This window comes from Coloeus monedula, assembly GCF_965178545.1.
Source record: "Coloeus monedula genome assembly, chromosome: 8".
Lineage (NCBI taxonomy): Eukaryota > Metazoa > Chordata > Aves > Passeriformes > Corvidae > Coloeus > Coloeus monedula.
The window spans coordinates 24,425,584-24,449,911 of NC_138788.1; the positions used below are offsets into that span (position 1 = coordinate 24,425,584).

General features: G+C 57.7%; 5 protein-coding genes across 7 annotated transcripts; 3 read left to right on the forward strand and 2 right to left on the reverse strand.

Moving 5' to 3' along the window:
• Nucleotides 1-1,619: 1,619 nt before the first annotated feature.
• Nucleotides 1,620-6,411, reverse strand: CUTC (cutC copper transporter). Of its 3 annotated transcripts, XM_082285846.1 has the most exons (9): nt 6,344-6,411; nt 5,950-6,021; nt 5,820-5,879; nt 5,455-5,664; nt 4,237-4,272; nt 3,708-3,841; nt 3,107-3,134; nt 2,601-2,706; nt 1,620-2,041 (listed from the first exon to the last, which is right to left on the reverse strand). In XM_082285846.1, the coding sequence occupies exons 1-9, from the start codon at nt 6,405-6,407 to the stop codon at nt 1,930-1,932; spliced, it is 822 nt and encodes a 273-aa protein (XP_082141972.1). In that variant the 5' UTR covers nt 6,408-6,411; the 3' UTR covers nt 1,620-1,929. The 3 variants fall into 3 exon arrangements, with proteins under 3 accessions (XP_082141972.1, XP_082141973.1, XP_082141974.1); XM_082285847.1 differs by lacking the exon at nt 5,820-5,879 and having other exon boundaries at nt 6,344-6,410; XM_082285848.1 differs by lacking the exons at nt 5,820-5,879; nt 6,344-6,411 and having other exon boundaries at nt 5,950-6,101.
• Nucleotides 6,377-11,013, forward strand: COX15 (cytochrome c oxidase assembly homolog COX15). Its single transcript, XM_082285845.1, has 8 exons — nt 6,377-6,714; nt 7,212-7,334; nt 7,566-7,752; nt 8,196-8,363; nt 8,877-8,958; nt 9,284-9,438; nt 10,334-10,447; nt 10,716-11,013. The coding sequence occupies exons 1-8, from the start codon at nt 6,479-6,481 to the stop codon at nt 10,845-10,847; spliced, it is 1,197 nt and encodes a 398-aa protein (XP_082141971.1). The 5' UTR covers nt 6,377-6,478; the 3' UTR covers nt 10,848-11,013.
• A 380-nt stretch (nt 11,014-11,393) lies between these two features.
• On the forward strand, nt 11,394-12,965 carry ATP6V0E2 (ATPase H+ transporting V0 subunit e2). Its single transcript, XM_082285783.1, has 4 exons — nt 11,394-11,509; nt 11,589-11,636; nt 11,850-11,995; nt 12,258-12,965. The coding sequence occupies exons 1-3, from the start codon at nt 11,406-11,408 to the stop codon at nt 11,941-11,943; spliced, it is 246 nt and encodes an 81-aa protein (XP_082141909.1). The 5' UTR covers nt 11,394-11,405; the 3' UTR covers nt 11,944-11,995; nt 12,258-12,965.
• Nucleotides 12,966-13,762: 797 nt separating this feature from the next.
• ENTPD7 (ectonucleoside triphosphate diphosphohydrolase 7) lies at nt 13,763-18,864 on the reverse strand. The gene is made up of 12 exons (XM_082285665.1): nt 18,761-18,864; nt 18,493-18,660; nt 18,196-18,401; nt 17,960-18,110; nt 17,473-17,576; nt 17,343-17,399; nt 16,908-17,056; nt 16,665-16,831; nt 15,567-15,891; nt 15,381-15,466; nt 15,103-15,264; nt 13,763-14,949 (listed from the first exon to the last, which is right to left on the reverse strand). The coding sequence occupies exons 1-12, from the start codon at nt 18,766-18,768 to the stop codon at nt 14,721-14,723; spliced, it is 1,812 nt and encodes a 603-aa protein (XP_082141791.1). The 5' UTR covers nt 18,769-18,864; the 3' UTR covers nt 13,763-14,720.
• Nucleotides 18,865-19,473: 609 nt separating this feature from the next.
• On the forward strand, nt 19,474-23,439 carry SLC25A28 (solute carrier family 25 member 28). The gene is made up of 4 exons (XM_082285675.1): nt 19,474-19,800; nt 19,899-20,127; nt 20,918-20,974; nt 22,351-23,439. Exons 1-4 carry the CDS (start codon nt 19,489-19,491, stop codon nt 22,866-22,868), a joined length of 1,116 nt encoding a protein of 371 aa, XP_082141801.1. The 5' UTR covers nt 19,474-19,488; the 3' UTR covers nt 22,869-23,439.
• The last annotated feature ends 889 nt before the right edge of the window (nt 23,440-24,328 follow it).

Here is a 24,328-nt window from a genome sequence, read left to right on the forward strand (position 1 = left end):
TTATGGCACCTTCCTAGGTAATGCCCCCTTGTCTCAGTTTTTAGTACATGTCACAGCTCGTCCTCACCCCGTCTTTGGTCTCTCAGCACAAGATTCCGCTCTTTTCAATGTTCAAGACAAGCACACCTCCACTTTCTCTACCCTCACAGCTGGGACATGCTCCTCCTAAAAACCCACAAAGCCTTACTGTCCTTCAGCTCCTTCCATAAATCTTCCTCCACTAAAATACCCAGAAAATGTTCACTGGGACCAAGATAAGCAAAGCAGTAGCACCTCTTTGCCAACAGTATCAGTTTCCCTGTGCTACCCTGTCTTTATCCATCTGTTGTCCAGCATAACTTTTCAAAACTAGGCATTGATTCATGCCTGTCTCACACGGTCTGGTCCAGAGGTCTCTGCTGGGCAATCTACAAATTCCTCCAGCCCTCACTGCTCATCTCTTCTCTGGGTTTGCCTCTCTGCCTTGTCATGCTGTAACTCCATGTGAGTACAAAAACCTGAGGGGGCTGGGTCAGCAGAATATTCATCTTAATTGAGCTACCAGTATCATAATCATGACCATGACTCATGAAATCGCACAACATAAGCCATGAACTCTTAAAGCAGGGATTCCAAACTATATTGATTATAGCCACAAATTTAATCACTCTTTCCAGGTTTTGATCCTTCCTACTGCCAGCACATCTGTCAGTGCTAAAGCAGGCTGACACCAGCACTATGCAGTCATTCCCTTCCCAGCTCCTCTGTTAAGAACTTAGGTTCCCAAGGTTTTGGGAGACACAAATATCTCTGAAGATCCATGTGAAACGGTGGATGTACCCTTTAGGCTGAAAATATGTAATCTTTATGATAGGTTTTCAATGCTGTGATTCTATTTTAGGTGACAAAGTTGCTGCCACCTTGCCAAGTATCACATTTTTTCCATACATCCTCACAGGCTGTAAGCTATTGCCAAGATGAGACGAGAAATCTGTACCCTGCTTTTGCTTCCTCAGGTCCACTATCTCTGCTGTCAGAGGGATTCTCATCAGCTTTGTCATATTTTACAGAAGAGCAGGCAGCAAGGATAAAGGTGCTTTACCTCTGGGTTTCTGCTCTTCTAATGGACCACCCTGATGCCATTCAAATCTTTCATTGGATATTTTACAGAGTAACTGAAGTGAGTCTGAGGCTTCAATCCTGACTAGGCAGTAATGACTCAACAGGCACATTCCCCAAGCACTGTCTGGAAAACAAGCAGTTTATGCTTTATGTTGGGACAAAAACCTGGGAACTCCCTTAGGAAAAGCACCTTGTCCTCCCAAGAAATCTCATACACCAATCCCACCTCGAGCACTGAGGGCCCACAGCCCAGCTTGTCTCACAGCTTCCTCACCTCATCAGTCAGGTGCTTCTCACCACTTACAGCTGCTGCATTGCTAATCCCCACCTATCCTACTAGCTGACCACAGCAGGCCTTGTTTCCCAGCTGTGGCTATGATGTTTCCCACCCTGGCATTCTGGATGTGATTGTACTCTCTGGCACAGCAGGGTCCTGATCAATTCAGGGTATGCAACATGGGTTACAGTCTTACCTGAAAATATAAATAAACTTTAGAAGAGCACAGCAAGAGGGGGGCAGCTGCAGTGTTTATTTGACAATCACATGCAGTGCTACACATTTCAGTCCCCCTACTTGCTCACCTCCCTTCCTCCCAAATGCTGCCGAACAGCTGTTGCTGTAACATCTGGGAATGAGTCCTTTTATTTAAAATGGCCAACATAAGTTTCCAGGCCAGGGACTTCAGGGGAAGCCAAGGGAAGAGGTGTCAGGCTTCATCACCTAGTGCACATCCTCTGCAGCCTGAGGATGGAAGCAGTACCCATCTGTCCGTGTGCCAGGGCAGACCCTGGAGTCTCAGCGTTCTTGTCCCAGCACAGAGCCGTCCACTACAGAATGTTCTTGGCAATTGCATTCAGGGTCCTCACTTTGGCCACATCTGCCACCTTTATGGAGTACTCGGGGGCAGAGAAGGACGCTCCCATGGCAACGTTCGGATTTCTGTCAGGAAAACCAACCATTAGTGGTGATCTGCTGGTGATACAGATGAGTAAGACCCACCAGGAAAAACACCCCCATATTTCCCCAAGTCTCAGCATTGGCCAAAGATGGTGCCACCCAAACCAAAGATGGGACAATAATAGAAAGAACAATAATCCAAAGGAGTGCAGACCTATGGACAAATAGAACTCATTCCTCACTCATTTCTCAGAAGCACATCCCACTGGCTTCCCAAATCCTACATGCTTATGTTAAACGTCTAAGGCAACTATACCAGCACCTGCCTTCCCAAGTGCCCTCACAATTCCTAGGGCAGCAGTAGCAAGAGAAACACCCCAAGGATCTGGTCCTGCACAGAACTCATGTCCACATGAGGAGCACTTCTGGATTCATACACAGCAGAATACAGTGTCAGGCACCAACATCCCAACCACAAGAGCACAACTAGTGCTCAGGAAGCTGTCTGAAATTTATGCCAGTTCTTCAAACTCACATTTACATTCATGTAGCCTTTCCCTCGCAGAGTTCTCCTAAAAAATAAACTTAAATAATCAGTTACCTGAACTTCATCCCTGAGTCCCGAGCTGAGCGAGCAGAGCAGTGAAACTCAGAAGCAGTGGAGCCTTCCAGAATCCGCTGCAGGTTGCGCTCCGTGATGCCACCTCCTGGTGGGAACAAGCCCAATGTCACACACCGAGCAGGTGACACTATTCCAGACCTGACATCACCCTGGGACCTCACCGCTAAGGGACAGGAGCCATACACACTGAAGGGAAAAAACAGCCCTTGGGACAAGAGACCCAGGCACATGAAAAGAGACAGGAGAAGCCTTGGCTCATGTTCTCCCACAGATCTAGAACCATCCTCAAGTCCTGCAGGGAGCAATAGCTGCAGGGCTCTGCCCTCCCCAACAGGCTGCATGGCCTTTACTCACACCAGGATAGGAGCTGCTCCTCCTGGGCAGCTGGCTCAGAAAGCCAGATAAGAGAGTGGATCTCAGGACAAGAGGCTAGGAAAGAAGGGCTAGGGATTGCAGGACCTGGTACAGATGACAAAAAACATTACCTGGCACCACCACAATTCTGCCCTTCGCCTGAAAGAAGAATAGCATGTTAGTGATATTATTGAGCACTACATTCACACGTGCATTTGTGAGGCAGCAAAGAAACCTCACATGCAGAACTTTCCATGAGCTCACAGATGTCACCATGGTCTATAATCTGTGTGCTCTCACCCATCTTTTTTGTACCATTCATGTTTTACAAGGAAAAATGGAAAAGAACTTGCAATTCTGTCACCATTCCCTCCTACCTCTCCATCCCACCTGGCTACCTCTCAGGTACATCTGTTGCACTTTCCTAAAAGGAACTGTGAGACACCCAGCAGGGATCTCACTGCTGTTTGCATGGGCTCATCATGCCAGCTGTTGGAACCAACTCCCACCACCCTCCCCCAGTCTGCAAGCAAGAACAACCCAACCAGCCTTTGCTGTGGGAGACTTCGGGGCCCAACCCACTTGGACTTGGGGAAACATTAAAGCCAATCAAGAGAGGGAAGGCAAGCACTCCTTGACAGAAGTCCCCTTCCAGAAATGAGGAATACCATAAAGCAGCTGCCTGCAGGCAGTGCCCAGGGAGTTACCCAGCGGAGCACAGCAAACACTCACCTGTTCTGCAAGCCTCTTAATCAAGGACAATCCTTCCAGTGCTGAGCTGTCACAGCCACTCGTCAACACCCGCTCAAAGCCCAGGGAAATCAGGGTCTCCAGCGCCACCAGAGGGTCATGCACCATGTCAAAGGCTGAGGGACCAGAACAGCAGCTCAGAAATCGCTCGGTTCATTGTGCTCAAGCCCCGTCCCTCAGCCAGCTCCCCTGAGGAGCCCAAAGGCAGTGATAGGAAGGGTCCTGCTCACACCCTGGATTCACAGCTCCTGACTGTAACACTCCCCTTGCAGCAGTGCCAGGGCCACCATACTCAGCTCCTTAGACACCTCCTCTCTCACAAGATGAGACAGCCCCCAAACCTGAGCCCACTGGACCTTTTCCCTTGTGGGGAATAGTACAGCCTGCAGAACTTTCCCCCTCCAAAGAACAACCAAAGAACATCAAGCTCAGCTCCCTCCCTGCCTCACCTTCCCCCATCAGTGGGACACAGACTGGACCCTGCCCAGGGCCACTGTCCCTGGCAACTCACCGCGGTGAAATGTGACTGGCAGGGGACGGCACACAGCTGCAAAAAGAAGACATGTGGTCAGTCAGGGCTGGTACAGAGTGCCTTGTGCTAGAACCAGAAATGCACGACACGGAAGAGTGAAAAGGCTTCTCAAGCCATTCCTGGGGAGCTCAGAAGAGTCCCCATTCTTGCTGAGAACAATGCAGTGGCTGCTGTTTATCCAGGCTCTTTTCGTGGGGAAGAGTTCTTCTGCTCTTTGAGAAGCAACAAACCTTTGTTTTTACGGGTAACACCAAAACCCCCCAACTCATCTGGAACATGCAGAACCCTCAATCCCACCACAGGTGACTTTCTCTGCAGGAAGGTTGTATCATCTACCTGGGGACAGGACCTCTTTGAAAGCAGGACAGCTGATTTTTGTGATTTCTTTCACTACCTATGATTTCTGCAGCAAACTTCACCAGAGGTGCTCTAATTACTGTGCAAAGCTTATTTATTTCTACAAAAAGACATCCACCTGCTCCCTGCCCTGGAAACAGCAGAACACAAGTTGGCATAGTGGAGCTAAGTCCTGGCAAGACCCTTTTGCTGCACTCCTTACAGCACATTCAGCTTCACATGTGAACCTCAGCACCACATCACCAGGGAAAGGCTGAGCCCTCTTTAGCTTTGGCTGCAGCTCCCCAAAAATATACAAAAAGAAAGAGAATTTGCTTCCGCATGTTTGTAGCCTGGACTAACAATCTCCCACTGCAGGTTCAGTAGCTTTTTATGTGTTCACACCTCTCTCTCGTTATCTTTTCTCCCCGTGTTTGTTAAGAGGAAAAAAATGAAGGTGAATTGCCAGCTACACACAAGGCCAAAGTCCAGGAGATACATATCCTGCACACCTGTAGCAAGGATATAAGGAAAAGAAAATGAAGAAGGGAGAGAATCCAACAGTTGAATGCCCCCAAAACAGCTCATCAAAGCCTTCTTACACTTTGCTATTACATCCCAGGTAACCTCAAACTCTCTTTGTGTGAACGGCTTAGGGTTGTGGCCCTCGGTCCGCAAAGTTTCTTAACTACTTAATGTCTCGCAGGTATGGCAGCAAACGAAACCGAAAAAGGTGGAAAGAGACAGCAAGACTGCAGAAAGGATGTGCAGACCGAAGCCCTCTGTACAGCTCTACGACATCAGCCGGAGCAGCGCTGCAACGCTGTCACAGCACAGAGCTTTGCCTGCAGACAGCCTCACCCAGCAGCGCCGTGCAGAGCTCCGTGTCGATGCGCCCGTCCTCGGTGAGGGCCCCGAACACCAGCCCGTCAGCCCCGTGCAGCTTGGCCAGGCGGATGTCGGCTTTCATCACCTCCACCTCGCGGTCCGAGTACAGGAAATCCCCGCCGCGGGGCCGGATCATGACGAACACCGGGACCCGCACGCACTGCTTCACCACCTGCAGCAGCCCTGCGGGCGGGACAGGGGCGGCTCAGCACCCGCCGCGGCAGCTCCGGCCCCGGGGCGGGCAGGACGGGACCGGGCGCGGGCAGGGAGCCGAGCGGGACACGGGGCAGCGGAGGGAGACCGACAGGGAGGGCGGCACAGGGGCGGGCGCGGCTCACCCATGCTCGGGGTGGTCCCTCCTTCCACGAGGCCCGCGCACAGCTCAATCCGCCCGGCACCTGCGGAGAGGCGCGTCAGAACCGGCCCCGCCGCGCTGTAGCCCCCTCCCGCGAGGCCCCCGGGCCTTACCTCCGCGCTCCGCGTTGACGGCGGACTCCACCGAGTCCACGCACACCTCCATGAGGAACCCATCGTCCATGCCTGCGGGACGGCAGCGGCGCGGTCACCCCGGACCGCCCCATGGCGCCCGCCCGGCCCGCACCGGCCCCGCGGCGGGCCCGCCCCGCTTCCGCCTCAGGCCCCGCCCCCCGGCCGCGCTTCCGGGCCCGCCCCCTCACGGCCCGGGCCCGCGCCGCCCGTTGGCTCGAGGGCGGGCGCGCGGGCGGGCAGAGGCGCGGGACGCGAGCGGGGCGCGCCCACGCCGGCGCGCGGAGCGCGCAAGCCCCGCCCCCCCCCCGGGCGCCTCGGCCCCGCCCCCGCCGCCGCGCGGGCCCCGCCCCCGTCCCGCACGCGCCCTCACCACCTGCGCTGGCGGCGCGCGGGGGTCGCTGCTCTGCGCTGCCGGTCACGCGCCGCGCGATCGTCATGGCGACGCCCGGGCGTGTCCGGAAGTGCTCGTCCCGCGCTTCCGGCGGCGACACTTCCGGCGTGGCTCGGGATGCTGCGGGCGGCGCGCGGCGGGGCCCGGCGGCTGCTGCGGGACGGGGGCCTGGGGGGGCCTGCACCGCCACCGCCACCGCCGGCACACGGCCGCCTCCCCCCGCGGCTCTGCCTTCAGCGCTGCCTGCTGCAACAGGCGCCCCAGCCCGCCGCGCCGCCGCCCGCCGTGGGGCGATGGCTCCTGGTCTGCAGCGGTGCCGTGGCCGGTGCCGTGGTGCTGGGCGGCGTCACCAGGTGAGCGCGGCGGCCCCAGCCCCGCCGAGGGGTTTCCTGGGGACAGCCGTCCCTGCCTGCCCTCCGGTCCGCCCCGCCGGTGACCCTCTGCGGCTGCCCCCACACCGAGACCCACCCCGAGAGTGCCCGTAGAGCTCTTCTCGTGCCTTCCCTTCCTGGCTGCAAGGGGACATGGCGGGATAGGGCTGGGAGTACCGGAGAGACTGTTCATAGCCTATTGATGCCCCTTGTGGGGTAACTCTTACACATTTATCGTAATTTTAGGTCTGGTCACTCACAAACTCTCTGATCTCTGTCCTATTTCTAATTGTGAGCTTAAGGATTGTCTGAACAAGGGTTTTAAGGATTATCAGAATATCCTGACTTGTAAGGGACCCACAAGGACCATCGAAGTCCCAGCTCCTGGGTTGTTGTGCAGCCAGCAGCTCTCGCTTCAGTTCAGTAGATTTGCCTACTGTCAGGGACTGAGTTGTGCCTGTTCGTGTCTCTGCTCCCAGGCTGACAGAATCAGGCCTTTCTATGGTCGACTGGCACCTGGTGAAAGAGATGAAACCCCCCCGAACACAGCAGGAGTGGGAAGCCGAGTTCCAGAAGTACCAGAAGTTCCCAGAGTTTAAAATGTGAGTGTGCAAAATTGGAAGGAGGGTGGGCTGAGAGCATCCCTGCTTCAACTGAGCCACTGAAAAAACTCTTGTAAGAAGGAAAATGTTTTCTGAAGTCACTTGGAAGGCACACAAAGCCTGCCTGGTGGTGGCTCCTTTGTTCCCTGCCTTTCTCTGAGGAAGGCGATCCCGAGTCGTGCAAAGTTCAGTCCGGGGCTGTGAAACAATTGCTTTACTGTCCTCTAACAGCCTGAACCATGACATGACGCTGGCAGAGTTCAAGTTCATTTGGTACATGGAGTACTCGCACCGCATGTGGGGCCGCGTCGTGGGCCTGGCCTACATCCTGCCTGCTGCCTACTTCTGGCGCCGGGGCTGGCTCAGCCGGCCCCTCAAGGGCTGTGTCCTCGCTCTCTGTGGGCTGGTCTGCTTCCAGGTGAGAGCTCTGCAGCTGCAGGGATTAGTGGCAACATCTGAATATTTACAGGTCACCTAGTTTTAACCCCCCAACCAGGGATAGATCAGTTTTGCTAGATCAGTTTGCTCAGAGCTCTATCCAACCTGTCTAGGGAAGAGGCATCGACAGCTTCTCTGGGAGACCTGTTCCAGTGCCCACCACCCTCACAATAAAGAATTTTTCCCAATATCTAATCTAAACCTGCCCTCTGTCAGTTTGATATCTTCTAATTCAGCATAGCTGAGACAGTGGGATTCATGATAGCTTGGTGTCAGTGACACCATGACAGTGTGTCAAGTGCTGGTAGCTAGTTGAAGGTAGAGGAAACAAGTTGCTTTGCCCTTAATATTTATCCCATGAGCTACCCATTTTAGTAGTTGCTGCTGCCCTGTCTGGCTCTAAGCCCTCTCCTGTGTTGTTAGGGGCTGCTGGGATGGTACATGGTGAAGAGTGGGCTGGAAGAGAAGCCAGACTCCTACGACATCCCTCGGGTCAGTCAGTACCGTCTGGCAGCACACCTGGGCTCCGCGCTGGTCCTGTACTCTGCCAGCCTGTGGACAGGGCTGTCTTTGCTGCTTCCACGACACAAGGTATGGAGTGGTGTGTCAGGATTTAAAAGTCATGGGCAGTGTCAGTTCAGAGGGTTGGGGTGTGGTGTGAAGAGTAAGTGAAGGCTGATGGCGCTTCTCTTGTAGTCTCTGTTCCTGACTCTGATATAATATTTACAGAATACTTACGGTGTTACAAAATACCCATTCTGTAAACTTCTTGTTTATGATAAGCACACTTGCTTTGGCTTGTGCTGTTCCGGTCAAAAGTGATTAGTCTTAGAATTTGTGGAAGCTCAGGCAGGGCTGTGCCTGGCTGGGCTAAATGATTCATGCCAGTAACTGCCCAGGGGCCACTTCTGCACAGAGCTTGATTAGCTTGGTTTTGAGGGACCACTGAAGTGTGGCTGCTGTGTGGTGGTCTGTATATTCCCTCTGTAAAATACAGGCCAACCCTTCAGCCTATGTATGTAGTGAAGGCTTTTCTTAGCTGCTGCCAACAGCACTGGAAATGCCTTGATTATTTTTGTTTGTTTGTATGTTTTTGTTTTACAGTTGCCAGAAACCCATCAGCTCCTTCGCCTGAGACAATATGCTCATGGCACTACAGCTCTGATTTTTCTTACTGCTCTTTCAGGTAAACCTCTTTCTTTCTGCTGTCCAATTTGTGACTCATTCGTCTCTGCTGGTTTGATTTTTTTTCTTCTGATCTGGTGGGGACTGTGAGCAACCCCATCCATTCTCTGGGAAAACTCTGCTGTCAGGGAGCTTACAGTCAAGAACCTCCTCACTGGTCTTTCCCGGACGGTGGAGATGCACCTTTCAGCCTGCCTGTGCTGTGGGATCTCTGTATATGTTAAAAGAAATTCAGGATCAAGCTGAGCTCTTGAACAAGAGCTGTGCAACCTGGAGTGACACCTTTGCCTGCTCTGGTAGTCTCATTTTCTGCTCTGGAATTGCAGGTGCCTTTGTGGCAGGGCTGGATGCTGGCCTTGTGTACAACTCCTTCCCCAAAATGGGGGAGCGCTGGATCCCAGATGATCTCCTTGCCTTCTCCCCTGTACTGAGAAATATCTTTGAGAATCCTACAACTGTACAGTTTGATCACAGGATCTTGGTAAGTGCTGACTTCCTGATATGTCTGGGCTGCTTCTTGGTTGCCTCCTGCAGCCAAGCTGTCTCTTCTTTGGGCTGTGGTTCTGTCAGCTTGAGTGATTTCTAAGGTGTCCAAAGGGCCTGAGAGCATCTTACCAGTTTGCTTCTGCAGGAAGAGGAAGTTTAGCATTGTTACTTATTTTCCATGTGGCCTTCATCCTTAAGGAGGTCTTCCTCCTGCACAAATAACACACTTTGTTTCTCTGAGTCTCCTTTTCCATAACATGAGCTACAGTGTGGGGTAGCCCTTGCTATTGAAATGTCTGGGAAAGCTGTGTGAAATAAAATTTGGAAATCCTGATATCGAACACTTCCTCCAGCATTTCTGAACTTGTTTTGCACTGTAGTGCCCTGTGAAAATATCTCAGCTAGTTAGAGCAATCCGGATATTAAATACCACTGCTGTGAACTAAGTTGTGGCTAAGACTAAAAAAAGAAAGATTAAGCTGGATCACCTGGGGTGACCTGCACAGAAAGATTATGTGGGTGAACTATAGCTGAGTGGTGGAAAAGAGATCAGTTTTCCAGATGACAGCTTCTACCTTCAGTTGTCAAGGTGACAGCTGGGGAGACAGCAGACATAATCCCCAATGACTTGAATAAATGAGAAAAAGCTGTTGAAAATAAAGCATTCATTTGGAGCAAAATAAAAGTTTCTGTAACTGCACTTAAATTTCAGGGTTGTTAACCTGATGGCGTGGGAGCTCTAGGATTTGGTCATGGCCATTAATATGTTTCTTCAGTTAAATATTGCTCACAGAATTTCTTTTACTGCATGGAAGGCACAGCCAGAGGCCAGTGCACCCATTTCCCTTGAACTTTCATTGAAGGACGGTTGTTTCCTTTCCCTTCTGTAGGGAATTGCCTCTGTCACAGCTGTCACAGCACTGTACCTCTTCTCGAGGAAGATCCCACTCCCACGAAGGACCAGGATGGCTGTGACTTCCTTATTGGCCGTAGCTTGCATGCAGGTACTGCCCTTTTTTTTTTCCCCTACTCCTTTGTAGCACATTCACAAGACAGAGCTGACCCCACTGGGATCAATGCTGGCTCCAAGAGCCTGAACTGAGAGATGGAGCTGCCTAGGCCCCACACCTCACCATACTGCATGCACACTCTGAATTTGGGAGTGGCAAGTCCTGGTGTGGCCATGAGCCTTTCTACACCACACTTTGTGCTGGGAATGGTGTATCAGCGGTGCATCCACAACTGCTCTTACCTTTTCTCCCTTCTTGGCAGGTGGGCCTGGGCATCAGCACCCTGCTGCTTTATGTCCCTACGCCTCTGGCTGCCACGCACCAGTCGGGCTCCCTGGCCCTGCTCAGCATGGCGCTGTGGCTCATGAGCGAGCTCCGGAGAGTTCCCAAGTAACGCACCGGCGGGAGAGCCCTCTCGGGGAGCCGCACCGCCGGACCCAGGGGCGGCCGAGCCCCCGAGACCCGGGTGCGCAGGGGGATGTGCGCCCAGCCGGGCTGGCGCGGGAGGCGGCAGCGGCGGGTGTGAGTGCGAACTTTGTAACATAAAGGAGTTTTGTGAATCGGCTGTGTGTGGCTGGGTGCTCCTTTGCGGAGCGACGTGCGGAGGGATGCGGGCCGGGCCGGGCCGGGCCGGGCCGAGCCGAGCCGAGCCGAGCCGGGCCGGGCCGGGCCGGGCCGGGCCGGGCCGGGCCGGGCCGAGCCGAGCCGAGCCGAGCCGAGCCGAGCCGAGCCGAGCCGAGCCGAGCCGAGCCGAGCCGAGCCGAGCCGAGCCGAGCCGAGCCGAGCCGAGCCGAGCCGAGCCGAGCCGAGCCGAGCCGAGCCGAGCCGAGCCGAGCCGAGCCGAACGACTCCGCCAATGGGAAGCGCCGGTGCCGGCAGTGCGGCGCGCTCCGGGCGCGGATTGGCGGCGCGGCGCGGCAGTGGGCGGGGCGGTGTCCGGTGCGGAGCGGCCATGACGGCGCACAGCTTCGCGCTGCCGCTCGTCCTCTTCTCCGCCTTCTGGGGCCTCGTGGGCATCGCCGCCCCCTGGTTCGTGCCCAAGGGGCCGAACCGCGGGTGAGTGGGGGCTCGGGGGGTGCCGCGGTCGGGGGTTCTGGGGCTGGGCCTTCCTGTGTTAACGGCGGTGTCTCTGCAGGGTGATCATCACGATGCTGGTCACCACCGCCGTGTGCTGCTATCTCTTGTGAGTACCGCGGGCCGGGCCCGGTACCTTCCCCCCCACCTCTGCTGGCTTCACCGGGACCCGTGGCTGCTGCCCGGCTTCCTCCGTGGATGGACAGGACAGCCCCCGGGCTGCGGCCCGCCCCCCTCCCGGGCCCGTCAGCCCCGGGGCAGCAGCCGCTCCCGGCGCTCTGGTCCTGCCGGGGGGCTGACGGCAGGTTGTGTCCTTTTGCAGCTGGCTCATCGCCATCCTGGCCCAGGCCAACCCCCTGTTCGGGCCGCAGCTGAAGAACGAGACCATCTGGTACGTGCGCTTCCTCTGGGAGTGAGCAGTCCCTGGGAGCTGGCGCCTCAGTAGAGACCCCCGTCAAATCCATCACCGTGAGTGAGCAGAGAGCTGGGGTGGCAGAGACGTCCCTGCTTGCCTGCCTGTATTTGGCTGGGGAGGGAGCTGCAGCTCGGCCCTTGCTGGGCTGGGGGAAATGCTTTGGCTTCTGTGCGTTGTGGCTGTGGTGAGCTGGTCCCATTGTGGGGCTGCTGATTCTCTGCTGGGCCTGAGCAAATCAAGCACTGTAGTTCTCAAATGTGTGGGAGCTTCCTCCTGAATGCAGTTTGGTGCTAACTTTGTGTCTCCTTCCCCCAGCTCTTGTAGCTGTTCCAGCCTCTACCCTCCTGTACCAGACAGCCCCCAGAGGTGCTGGGACAGAGGCTGGACCCGCTGCCCAAGCACACCTGGAGCACTGCAGCCTGGACGGATGGATGGTTGGGCCCCTGAGCATGGCATGCAGCACCCCTCGACAAGGGCCTACTAATCTAGCACTAGGAGCAACCACGCTATCAGGGAGAGATCCCTTCAGCTGGCCCGGTGCTGCAGTGACTGAGCGCCATCCTGAGAGGGATCTGTGTGTGCTGCCAGCGGATCCTGTCCCAGCCGTGCTTGCCCTGCCCTCTTGGTGTGCTCAGTCCTAGCCCCCACGTGAAACCCCTGCTCATAGCCCAAGCTGCCCAGCTAGTTGTCCTGTCCCTGGTCATTACATCCCCTGGCTGCCCCTGTGCATGAGAAGGCAGGAGCCATTGCATACTCTGGTCTGGTCAGTCCTCTGTGGTGGGGGTGGTCCCTGCTAAGGCAGATTCTGGCTGGGGGTGGGAGAAGGGAGGGCTGACCTTGGAGGAGCATGCAGACCCCCTTGGGTGATAAGGGAGGTGTTGGGGTCTGCTGGAGGGGATGAAAGGAGGGGGCTGTGTCTCCCACCTCAGCAGTGAGGCAGCTGCAGTAGTGTTTAGGCATCTCCACCACACCAAGATGGGTCCAAATTCTGAGAAGAGCCAAGTAGGGCGTTGTGTTTCAGGTTTCCCCTTATTTATCAGATAATTTATCTGTATTTATTTATTTGTCTGTGTTTAACTTGTGTTGTGGAAATAAATCCTTTTTCTAGTAAGTCATGCTGGAGGCTGAGTCACTTTCTGCTTTGAGGCTGAGAAACAGTCTTGGCCTTATTCAGACATCTTTCCTTTCCCCAGCATGGTTCTTGCACCATGAGAACAAGGCTGGGATCCTCAGCTGTTGAGCAGGAGGTTGGCAGCACACTCGTGAATGGAAAGTTTTATCCTTGATGCCACCTGTGCACACATGCTGTGAGACCAGGGTCACAGGCAGGGAACTACATGTGCTAGAGAGAGAACTGAGTGCCTGCCCAGCCTCTTGCAGCTGTGCTGGGGCCATTTCCATGGCTGTGCAGCAGCTGGAGCAGCTCAGCAGCCTCTTTGCCAGGCAGCTCTTTAAGACTCAGGTGGGGAATAAGGTAAAAAGCAGAGACCAACATCTTCCAGGGGCTCTGACTGGGCTTTTCCTCATAGTAAGAGGGCAGCAAAGGATGCTATCTCCAAAGATCCCAACAGTTTGGTTCAGATAGAGCTCCCCTTGCTGCTACCAGCTCAATTAAGCTCAGTCTTGCTGGAATCAGAGAACAATACTGGCAGGAAAGGAGCTCCATCGTTCACTGTGGCAGCACAAAGCAGCAGCAGTGCTGTGCAGACATGCAGCCCCCCTGCCACACCATCAGCCAGGAGCCATTGCTGCTGAGAGCTGCTCACTAGGAAATGAGACCAGTGCTAGATGGCTCAAGGGGTTTGTTTATTGCTACAGGAATGGGAACAGCTGAGTTCAGTAAAAAGTGACAAACTTCATTGGACCACCGGTGGGGCTCCAGCCCCAGGGGAGGTTTGTGCCTGTGTGCACAGCTGCAGCCCCGACCTGTCCTGGGGCCATGAGCTGGGCTGGACTGAGGTGGCTCTCCCAGGGGCAGGGCCAGCCCGTGCTCATGGAGGAAAGAACCACAGGTCCTGACACTGGTGCCTGGTAAACGTCTGGGACACCATGGGGCAGCTGTGCCCAGGAGGGAATGTGTGAAAGCAAAGACAGCCCACTTTGGTGGTGCTTCAAGAACCAATCAGTGAGCCCTCAGGGCTCAGTCTGGGATGTTGGATAGGACTGTAGGATTGTCCTCGGAGGGAAGACATGGCAAAGAGCAGGACACCTCTTCAGGAATGCTCCAAGAGGGGCGAGGCTGGGCAGAGCAGCCCGGTGGAACTCGTGGTTTACCTTGTTCCTGCAGTAACTTAGCTGGTGCCTGCTGTTCTCCAGACCTGGGCTTGCCAGGGCCTGCAGAAAGGCCACCCCAGGTGATGAACCACAGCACCTCACCAGGTTGCTCTGCAAACTGGTGGCTGAGTCATGGGGTGGCTCAGTGCTTCTGGCCAGAGCCCTGGTTTGGCTGCCTCAGAGATAGTGTCCTTTTTATCTGAGGGATCTGCCAGGGCTGCAGTCTTGAGCCTGCTGGCAGTAGAGGACTTTGCTCTACACCACACAGTGAGGCAAAGGCCAGAGGCCAAGGAATGCAAAGATTAGGACTGGGGCAAGGTGGAGAGGAAAGCTCTCGTGTCCATAGCTGCCTCAGCCCACAGGCTCTGGTCTCTGGTTCTGCTGCAGAGATGATGGAGTGCAGAGTTTGAGATGGTCTTCAAGAAAGAGTCCAAGCCCTTGTACCCCAGGCTGTCCGCCAGTCCTAGTTCTGCCGGTGCAACTGGATGCTGGGTACCCCTGGCATCACGGCACGCTTCCCTGGCCCAGCGGCACCACCACCTTGTCCAGCCAGAGCAGCGTGTGCTGGGCCGAGCGCAGCTGCCGGCGGTGGATGCGGCGCAGCCGCAGGAGGTAGAGGACGATGGCCAGCGCCACAACCAGGATGCAGGCAAAAAAGAGATAGTGGTTGTAGACAAAAGAGAGGCGCAGCCAGGAGGCGTGTGCTTGCCGGATGCTCTCCTGACGGAGATCCCTGTGGAAAGGAATGTCAGGACTGGCCACAAGATGCAGTGGGGCACTGCCAGGGTCCTGCCATAGTCCATACAGAGCCCTCACCCAGTGCAGTTACTCCCGCTCCTCCCCAACCACCCTTCCCTGCACGATGCCATCAGCGAGCCGACGGTACCTGAGTGGCAGAAATCGCGTCTTGTAGAGGATGGCTCCCAGTGTCCACTGCACCTCCCGGTCGTACACCAGCTGGGCTGTGCGCAGGCTGGGGTAGTCCAGCGGGAACTGGAAGCCCTCGTGAAGGACTTGGTACATCCAGGCTGATTTGAAGCACTGATACCTGCAGACACAGCACACAGGAGCATCAGCCAGACACTAACAACTGCACCAGTCCCTTACCCCAGCAAAAGCCCCCCAGGAGGTCCAGCCAGGGCACCTCCCAACAAGTCCATTTACTTCAGCCGGTGCTGGTCAGCATGCGCCGAGTAGAGGCCACCACGGAAACGCTGCGTCAGCACCTCCCACCGCTGGCTGCAGTACTCCTGGGGGAAGGAGAAGTTGGGGTTCAGAGCAGAGAAACAGCCCTCACTCCCAGCCCCAGGAACAGCAACTCCCCAGCCCCTGTGCTGGGGCAGCACCCACCTGGGCAGCAGAGGTGAAGGTGGGGGCACTGTATTGGCCTCCCAGGCGCAGCACATCCTCGGTGCAGTAGAAGAACTCTGAGAAGCCGTAAAACTCACTGTTGCTGAAGTCAATGGGTGCTTTGTAGGTCTCCACCAGGGAGGCATGGCTGCCATTGGACCCTGCCAGGAGGGGCTGCAGCAGCTCTGCACAGGCCTGCCAGTCCCCTCGTCCCCGCACGTACAGCGTTTGGCCACCCCTCACCACCGTGTCCTCCAGCCCCACAGGCAGGCAGGGGTCCAAGAAGGGCATTTTGGGGCTCAGCCCTGTCTGCTGGCTGTGCAGGCTGGAAAACAGTCCAGGAAGAAATGGCAATTGCACAGGGGGTCCTATACCACTTCCCAAAAGCCTAATCTAGCCCTGTCCCACATCCAGATACCCTCTGCACCAGACCAGGCTGTGTCCTCCTGTACCCTGCAGTGCTGGTGCCTGTCCTCCCACCTCTTGCTAAGGCTGAACTCGCCAGATCTGTCATGCTGGCCTGCAGCTACATGCTCTGAGCACCTGTAGGGTGCAACAAGGCACAGCCCACCCCACCCAGCTCATGGGAATCTGCACCTCTGCATAGCCCCTGGGGATCTGGAGGCAGGGTTTGCTGCCGGCACAGGAGTACCTGGGCACCAAGCCTCTCCACCTCTGGCAACAGCTTCATGCAGTGCTCTTGGAAGGAAAGGAGAGACAGGAGACAGGAGAGTTCGAGGTGGGGATGCAATGGAAAGATGTGCTGAGTGAATCAGTGCTGGAGGAGAGAAAGAGCAGGAAAAGTGAAAAGCCACTAGAGGGGCCTCCCTGTAGCCTGTCACGAGGAGAGAAGGAGGAAGGCAGGGAGCTGTGGTACTGATAACACCTGCCAGACTTGGAGAAGGGCAGCAGCCAAGCACTCTGTGCCAGCCCAGGCACCTGCCACTGCCACACAGCTGCTGCCAGCGTGGCTGTGGGAGCTGTTATAACCACAGGTGGCTCTTGAGGCAAATCCAAGAGGGAGAAGGCAGCATGAAGGAACCAGCACCCTATTTCACAATGCTCTAGCAGGGGCACCACTAGGTGAGGCAGCAATACCGGTTGTGCACATAAGTTTGGTTCAGCACAAGTTCCTCATAGCGCTGCCGGGCAAAATTGCCCCCGAAGCCCAGGAAAGTGTTGACATAGACACGGTACATGTGGCCAGTGTGCTGCACGTCACAGCCCAGGTTGAATTCTGCCAGCAAGCTCTTAGCAGCTTCCTCCTGGTGACACAGATACATCCATGATCAGCAGCAATCCAGGGCAGGCAGGAGCTGCTCTCAGGGACCAGACACGCACCTGCTGTGGGGAGGAGATGGCTCCAGAGTCGGGCACTTCGTAGGCAATCTGCAGGGAGGCGCCTCCCATGTCTAGGATCCCAACTGTTCGTTTCCGAACCAGGGACTTCCCCTGGTCCCCCAGCGCTACGGTGACCACTGCATCCTCCTCTGCAACCCACAGCAGCACATCAGCAAGAAGCAGGGCCTGGGGCAGCATCTTCTCCCTTCCACCATCACCCCCACAGCTGCCTCATGGGGATCCTCCACCCCTGCAGGCAGACCCCAAGGGCCACCTGCAAGGACCACCTCCCAGGTCCAGGAAAGTTTCACACATATGACAGGGGTCAGGCATTGTTGCCTACTCCAGAGGTTGATCTTAGTTACAGCACTGGTCCAAGGTCCAGCGCGGCTCTGCGCAGACCCTCCCAGCTGTTCTATGAGCAGCCAGACTCACCATCCTCATGATCAAACCGCCCCAGGACAAAGTTGATGCCAATCCATGCATAGACACCTGCACAAGACAGAAAAGGTCATTACGACAGTATACTAAAGAGGAACAAGCAGTGCTTTGTGGCAGCTCCTACCTTCCTGCTTCCCTGAGATCACTTCTGCATGTGATTTGGAGAAGAGGAAATCAAACTCCAGGGGCACATTTCTCACCAAGTCATCCAGGATTGCAGCTTGCTGCCTGCAGGGGTGTAGGAGAGGGACAGATGCTGAGGGACCTTTACCAGCATTGCTGGTGAAGAGACCAAGAATCCCCGAAGAGACCAGGAAGCCCCACAAGTTCTGCTGCTGCAGCCAGCATGTTTTGGAGATGATAAACAGATCTATCTGTTTGAGATCCTCAGTCAAAAGCATCTCCTCTCAGCTCCCTCCCAGCCTGCTCAAACCCTCCTTCTGCATCTCTCGCCACCCGTCCCAACAACGCACCCTTTCCTTTCTCAATTCCCCCTCACAAGGTTCTCGATTCTCCCGCAAGGCTCAAGAGCAGGCAGCTGTCTTGCCCTTCCTCGGGGCTGAGGGATCCCAGCGCGTCCCCGGCTCGCCTGACAAGGGCCGCGAACTCACCGCTCGGGCAGCAGCCGCATCCCCGCCGTGCACAGGACGTAGAGCGGCGTCTCCTTGTGCTTCCGCGCCGGGACGTGCGCTGCCGCGAACCGCAGCAGAGGCCGCAGGTAGGGAGTGGCCTGCTCGGGGGCTGCCGCGGTCACGGAGATGCCTGCCGGGGAAGGCGGCTGTGAGCCAGCCCGCCCCGTCCGTGCGCGGGCGGCTCGGGGCCGGGGCTGGAGAGGGGCAGCACGCACCGGGTTTAATTTTCTTGACGACGGGGCGGCTGCTCCGGTCCCTCATCTGCTTGATGTCCAGCAGGTCGTGGGGGTTCCCGTTGTGCGGGGGCCAGAAGTAGACGAAGACCCGGGACCCGCTGCTCCCGCAGTCCACCACCACCCCGTAATTAAGGGACGAGTCCTCGGTGTCGGTGGCCGCCAGGTCCTCCGCCCGCGCAAGGTACCTGCGGCACGGCGGCTCAGCACCGGCGGCCGGCGGTGACCCCGCTCCCCCGGCGGTGACCCCGCTCCCCCGGCAGCCCAGTCCCCGCTCACCTCTCGTCCCGCCGGGAGGCGCGGGGCGGCGCAGCCCAGCGGCGGGGCACGGCGGCCGCCAGCAGCAGCAGCAGCCCCAAGAGGAGGGCGAGCCCCAGTGCAGCCGGCCGCTGCCGCGGCCCCGGGCACGATCCCACCGAGCGCCACGACAGGCAAGAAACGCCGATCCTGAGGGCAGAGGCCACTGTTCAGCACCGGCGCCGCGCCGGCCCCGACCCCCCGGCCCGGCCCGGCCCGGCCCGGCCCGGCCCGACCCGACCCCGCTCACCTGGCCATGTGCGCCCGCCGCCGCCCGCCCGTGCATCGCCGGTGCCGGCACCGCCGCCGGCACCGGCGGACACGTCACCGGCCACCGCCGCCGCCGCGCCCCGCCGGCCCGAGCCCCGCCCCCCACGGCACGGCGACCAATCGGCTCCGCCGGCCCTGCCGGGGCCGCGCCCGTGCCGCCCGACGATCAATCGCACTGGGCGGGGCGCGGGGGCGGTGCTCGGCTTCGCCCTTGCTCCCGCGTCCGACCTTCGCCGGGAGGCGTCACGTGGGGGCTCCCAGCCAATCCCGAGCGCCCAAATACACGGCACGCGCCGACGTCCGGAGTGGCGGGCTCGCCGGCCAATGGCGACTCTCCGGCCCCACGGGGAGGCGGGGCGAGCGGGCCAAAGGTCGCGGGCGCACCGGCCAACGCGCTGCGCGGCGGGGCGGGCCGCGAAGTTGAGAAGCCCAATGGGCTGCGAGGGCCGGCAGGGCGGGCAGTCCCGGCAGCCAACGGGCAGCGCGCCCGAACGCGCCGGAGGGAGCTGCCGGCCAGTGGCGGCGCCCGAGCCGCGGCGCCGGCGGCCAATGAGCGAGGCGCGCGTGGGCGGTGCGCGGCCCGCCGAGCCAATGGGCGCGCTGCGCGGGCGGGCGCCGGACGGCGGCGGCCAATGGGCGCCGGGGAGGGGCGGGGCGGCGCGGGGCGCGGCGGGCGCGGGCCGGGGCGGCGGCGGCGGCGGCGGCGCGATGGAGCTGGGGGCGGGAGCGGGGGCGGGCGCGGGCCCCGGCGCGCGGGGCAGCGCGGAGTCGGGCCGCGTCCTGCTGCTGTTGATGGGCGGCGGCGGCGGCGCGGGCCGGGCGCGGCGGGGCGGCGCGGAGACGGAGGTGGCGCCGGGTCCCGGTCCCGGTGCCGGCCCGGGGGGCCCCGAGCCGCGGTCCCCGCCCGCCCCCGACTACGAGGCGCTGCCCCAGGGCGCCGCCGTGTCCACGCACATGCTGGCGGGCGCTGTGGCGGGCGTCATGGAGCACTGCGTGATGTACCCCATCGACTGCGTCAAGGTGCCGGCGGGCGCGGGGAGGGAGGGGACGGGGCGGGACACCGGGAGCCCCGGGCACGGTCTGACGAGCCGCCCGGGCGGGCCCGCCCTGTTTTGCAGACGCGGATGCAGAGCCTGCAGCCGGAGCCCGCCGCTCGCTACCGGAACGTGCTGGAGGCCCTGTGGCGCATCGCCCGCACCGAGGGCGTCTGGCGGCCCATGCGGGGCCTGAACATCACCGCCACCGGCGCCGGGCCGGCGCACGCCCTCTACTTCGCCTGCTACGAAAAGTTAAAAAAGACGCTGAGCGACGTTATCCACGCGGGGGGCAATAGCCATGTGGCCAACGGTACCGGCCCCGCCACGCCGGGGTGGGAGCGGGGTGGGAGCGGTAGGGAGGCCCGGTCCCGCCGCGGGGTCGGGGTGCCGTGGATGTCCTAAAGCCCTGTGCTCTCTCCAGCCATGAGCCAGCCGCACGGTGCCGGGCACGGAGAAGCACCGCTCCGCGCCTGCAGAGCTGCTGCCAGGTATCTGGCGTGAAGCAGGTTAGTGGCCCTGGCTCGGAAGGATGCTGGTGGACAGGAGCTGCCTGCAGACAAGCTGGGACTGGCCGCGGCCCCGTGGGTTGGCAGTGCCAGAGCTCGCCCCAGGAGTGCCACGTGGTTTCGGAGCCGGTTTTGGAGCCCGTCTCGCCATGGTGCCCGTTACTTGTCTCAAGGACCTGCCACAGTAGGGAGAGCATGGGGCTGAGGGGAGAGCAGGGCACGTTGTTCTGCCCTTGGCAGCCATGCAGCAGAGTGCCAGCGGGCTTATCCATGGGGCATGGGGACACTCACCATCCCAAAGCCTCCCTGCTAGCTGGTGGCATTGGCCTGTCCCCCAAGGAGTGGGCACAAATAGTCATGGTCACCCCTTGGGACTTGGCAGCCTGTCACAATCTTCTCCCTCTCTTTCTCAATCTCTGGGTGGGAACCCCTGAGGATCAGCCTGCCTTTTGGAGGGGAGATGGAGGCCGCCTTCAGATCTCACCTTTTTCCAGGGGCCTCCTCCTGTGCCTCGGCCAGGGACTTGGGGCTGTGGTGGAGCCCCAGGGTCCCTCACCTTTCCCCCCCTCACATGTGGCAGTTCTTGTTTTGCAGGTGCAGCCGGGTGTGTAGCAACGTTGCTCCACGATGCAGCCATGAACCCTGCTGAAGGTAACGATGGTCCTGGCCTGCTGGGAAGGGGAGAATCAGGGTCTGCTCAAGCCTTTTGGGTCCCCTCTGTAGCACAAAGGGTGCTCTTGTTACTTGCCTGACTGCAAGGGTTTTTTGGGGGCCTGTGGCTCTGGTTAGGGACCCTGGTGGCTGCCTGTTAGGGACAGGGTAGGTAGAAGAGATGTACTCAGGAGCACAGCAAACTATGGTTTAGGAGGAGCTGGGAGGACATGGGCCTTTGACCCAGGAGTTTGACTGGGAACTGTTACCTGGAGCAGGAGAGAAGGCAAGAGAGATGTGGTTGGCACTGCTGAAGTCATTCTAAGTGTATGGAAGCTGGGCATTGCTGTGGTGAGATCTAGGGAAGATGTGGTACAGTTGTGGGCCTGTGTTCTAGAAGAAGAACATGCTAGCGAAGTTGGGAGAAGGGAGATCTGGTGAAATGTCTGGAAGATGCTGATTTTGATGAGCCTGGTATATATGAAAAAAGCATAAAAAGTTAGTAATTTTATTAAGTCCATTAAGGTGGTGGGAGAAGGAGAAGCAATGAGGAAAGGCCACTCATGAAAGTATTTTCCCCTCTTAAAACTGGAGGGTTTGTGATAGTGCAAGCTCCAGCTGATCTGGGCCCAGCACAGCTCCTGCCTCCCCACTGCACGGCAGGGACCCCGAGGAGCAGGCAGCTGCCAGACTGTTGTCATTCCTTCCCTGAAGCTGCTCTTGTCATGACTGTAGTAGTTTAGCATTGCATCATTTTTAGCTCCTTACGGTCACATTGAAATGGTGGAGGTAGAACAGTGGCAGGCTGTGCTCTGGGCTCCCTTATCCTGCTCTTGGATGTGTTAGGGGGGTTTGGCACCTGAGTTCTGCCCCAGAGTGGCTGCTAACAGTTCCTGGCTAATGGGCTCTGCAATGAGCTGTGGTTATTCTGGGCTGCAGTGGGGGTGGCAGGGGAGGGACAGTCTTAACCAGATCGAGAGCTGTCTGGGAAATAAAGAGACTGGATGCAGGGGGAGTTCTTCTGACTGAGTGATAGCTCTGCAGCAGTGGATGAGGAAGCATCAGTTGCAACGGGAGCAAAGGTGGATCTGGACTGTAAGCAGTGGGATATCAGAATATTCCCTGAGTCTGTGGCATGTGAGTGGCTTCATCGTGGTGATGTCTGTGTGACAGTGATGCCTCAGCAGATGTAAATGTTTGGTGTCCTGTCTGGAGACACAGGGGCACTGGTGGTTCGAGTTGTCTGTCTTCAGCTCTTAGGCCAGTGTGACCAAACTCCAAGCATTTGGAGGAAGCCTGGCTTTGTGTTTACCCTTCTCTCTCCTCTTCCCCTCCGTGCCTGGGTCCTGGCTGCTGCTGCCACCGCCTGTCCCAAGTGGTCAAGCAGAGGATGCAGATGTACAACTCGCCTTACCAGCGTGTGATGGACTGTGTACGGGCTGTGTGGCGCAACGAAGGGGCCGGAGCTTTCTACCGCAGCTACACCACCCAGCTCACCATGAACATCCCCTTCCAAGCCATTCACTTCATGACCTATGAGTTCTTGCAAGAGCAGCTCAACCCCCACAGACAGTACAACCCAGGCTCCCACGTGGTCTCCGGAGCCTGCGCAGGGGCTGTTGCTGCTGCTGCCACTACGCCTTTGGACGTTTGCAAAACACTGCTCAACACCCAGGAGTCCCTGGCCTTGAGCTCCAACATCAGCGGACACATCACAGGCATGGCTAATGCCTTCAGGACGGTGTACCAGGTGGGCGGTGTGACCGCCTACTTCAGAGGGGTCCAGGCGAGAGTCATTTTTCAGATGCCCTCAACGGCGATTGCCTGGTCTGTGTACGAGTTCTTCAAATACATCCTTACCAAGCACCAGGAGGAGCGTTGGGCTGGGAAGTGAGCCAGAGCGAAACACTGTTCCAGACCTGCCTCACATCCCCTCCTGGTTTGTCTTCTGACCCCTCTCCCTTTTGGTTTGGTTTGTGTTGAAGAGAGGGGGCAGCGAAGCCCTTTGGGGTTTAGCAATGCCGCTTTTTGCCTGTGGCTGTTGCAGCTCTGCTCAGGCTGCACAGCTTGCTCTCTCCCGGGGTCCTCCGAGATGTCCCACCAAGAGCTGCAGCCCAGGTCACATCCCCTGGCACTTTGGTGGAGCTGTGCTCCTGTCCTTCCCTTAACCACAGCATCTCATGCAAAACTCACTCCTCCTCAGAGGGGAAGGTGAATGTCCTGCCCTGCCCCCGGCAGGGCCAAGCTGAGCTCGCAGTTGCCAAGGAGGGGGTGATGGCAGGATGCTGGGGGCTTTGTGTGGCTTTTGGCTGAAGCAAAGTATAAGCCGTGGCCGTTGTCTCGTAGCACGCACACGTGATGCTGACTGCCCTGGTGTGGTGGTGGGTGAGGGGAGGATGGCACTTGAGGAGGGAGCCTGTAGGTTTGTTCTTGTTCCTGCTCTTGACACCTCCAATAAAAACAGTTCTGCTCTATCCTCATGTCCCATTCTTACTCCAGCATGGCCCAGCTCCCAACACTGCCTTTCTGACTGTGCCTGCTGCTGAGCTCTTTTGATGGATGCCAGAGCAGGGAGGCAAGAGCGGTCTGGGGGTGCGTGTCTGGCCCAGTCACCCTGGCAGCATGCAGGGATGAGGGTGCCCCCATCCCCTTTGGCTCCTGGTCCATTGCCTGCTGCTAGTGTGGGTTGTGACCCCACAGGAGTGGCTCCTTGGCCAGGTAGTCCCACACCCTCAGTCTGGCTGGGGGTCCTTAGGATGCTTCCAAACTGCTCCAAATGGAGGTGTTGGCAGGAGGGGTTGTTGTCTGTCATGAGCAGCATAGGAATTTGGTGCTGAAGGAGGCTGGAAGGCTTTGTGCACCTCATGTAGGAGATTTGGGTCTCAGCAGAGCTTTTGCCCCATAGTTTTGAGTAATTGGACTAGTTCGATGCTTGATGAGCATCTTAAAATTGCTCGAAATGCTAATATCTTTTCCAACCTAGTGGTAATTAGTAGAATAACTTTTTTTTAACATGTTATTAGTTGTCTTGATAGCAGTTTATTTTAGGGTCCCACCCAGCTATGGAGCTGTGAGCTGTGCACTAAAGTATTGCCTCATTGTGCTGACCTGCCCAGAGCAGATCTCTGGGTTTCTTGAATAAGGTGCTCACGCGTGATGCCTGACTCTCCCAGCGCATTCAGGTGTGGCATGTGTCCCACAGAGCCGTGCCCGAAATAATTCCCTGGAGGAAATGCATTCACAGCTGTGGTATGTGCTGCTGGTGGGTATCTGGGTCGAATTGGGGCTGCTCCAGAAGATCTGCTGGCCTGGTCACAGAACACTGCTGGAGTGGGTGGTGGTGAGGACAAAGAG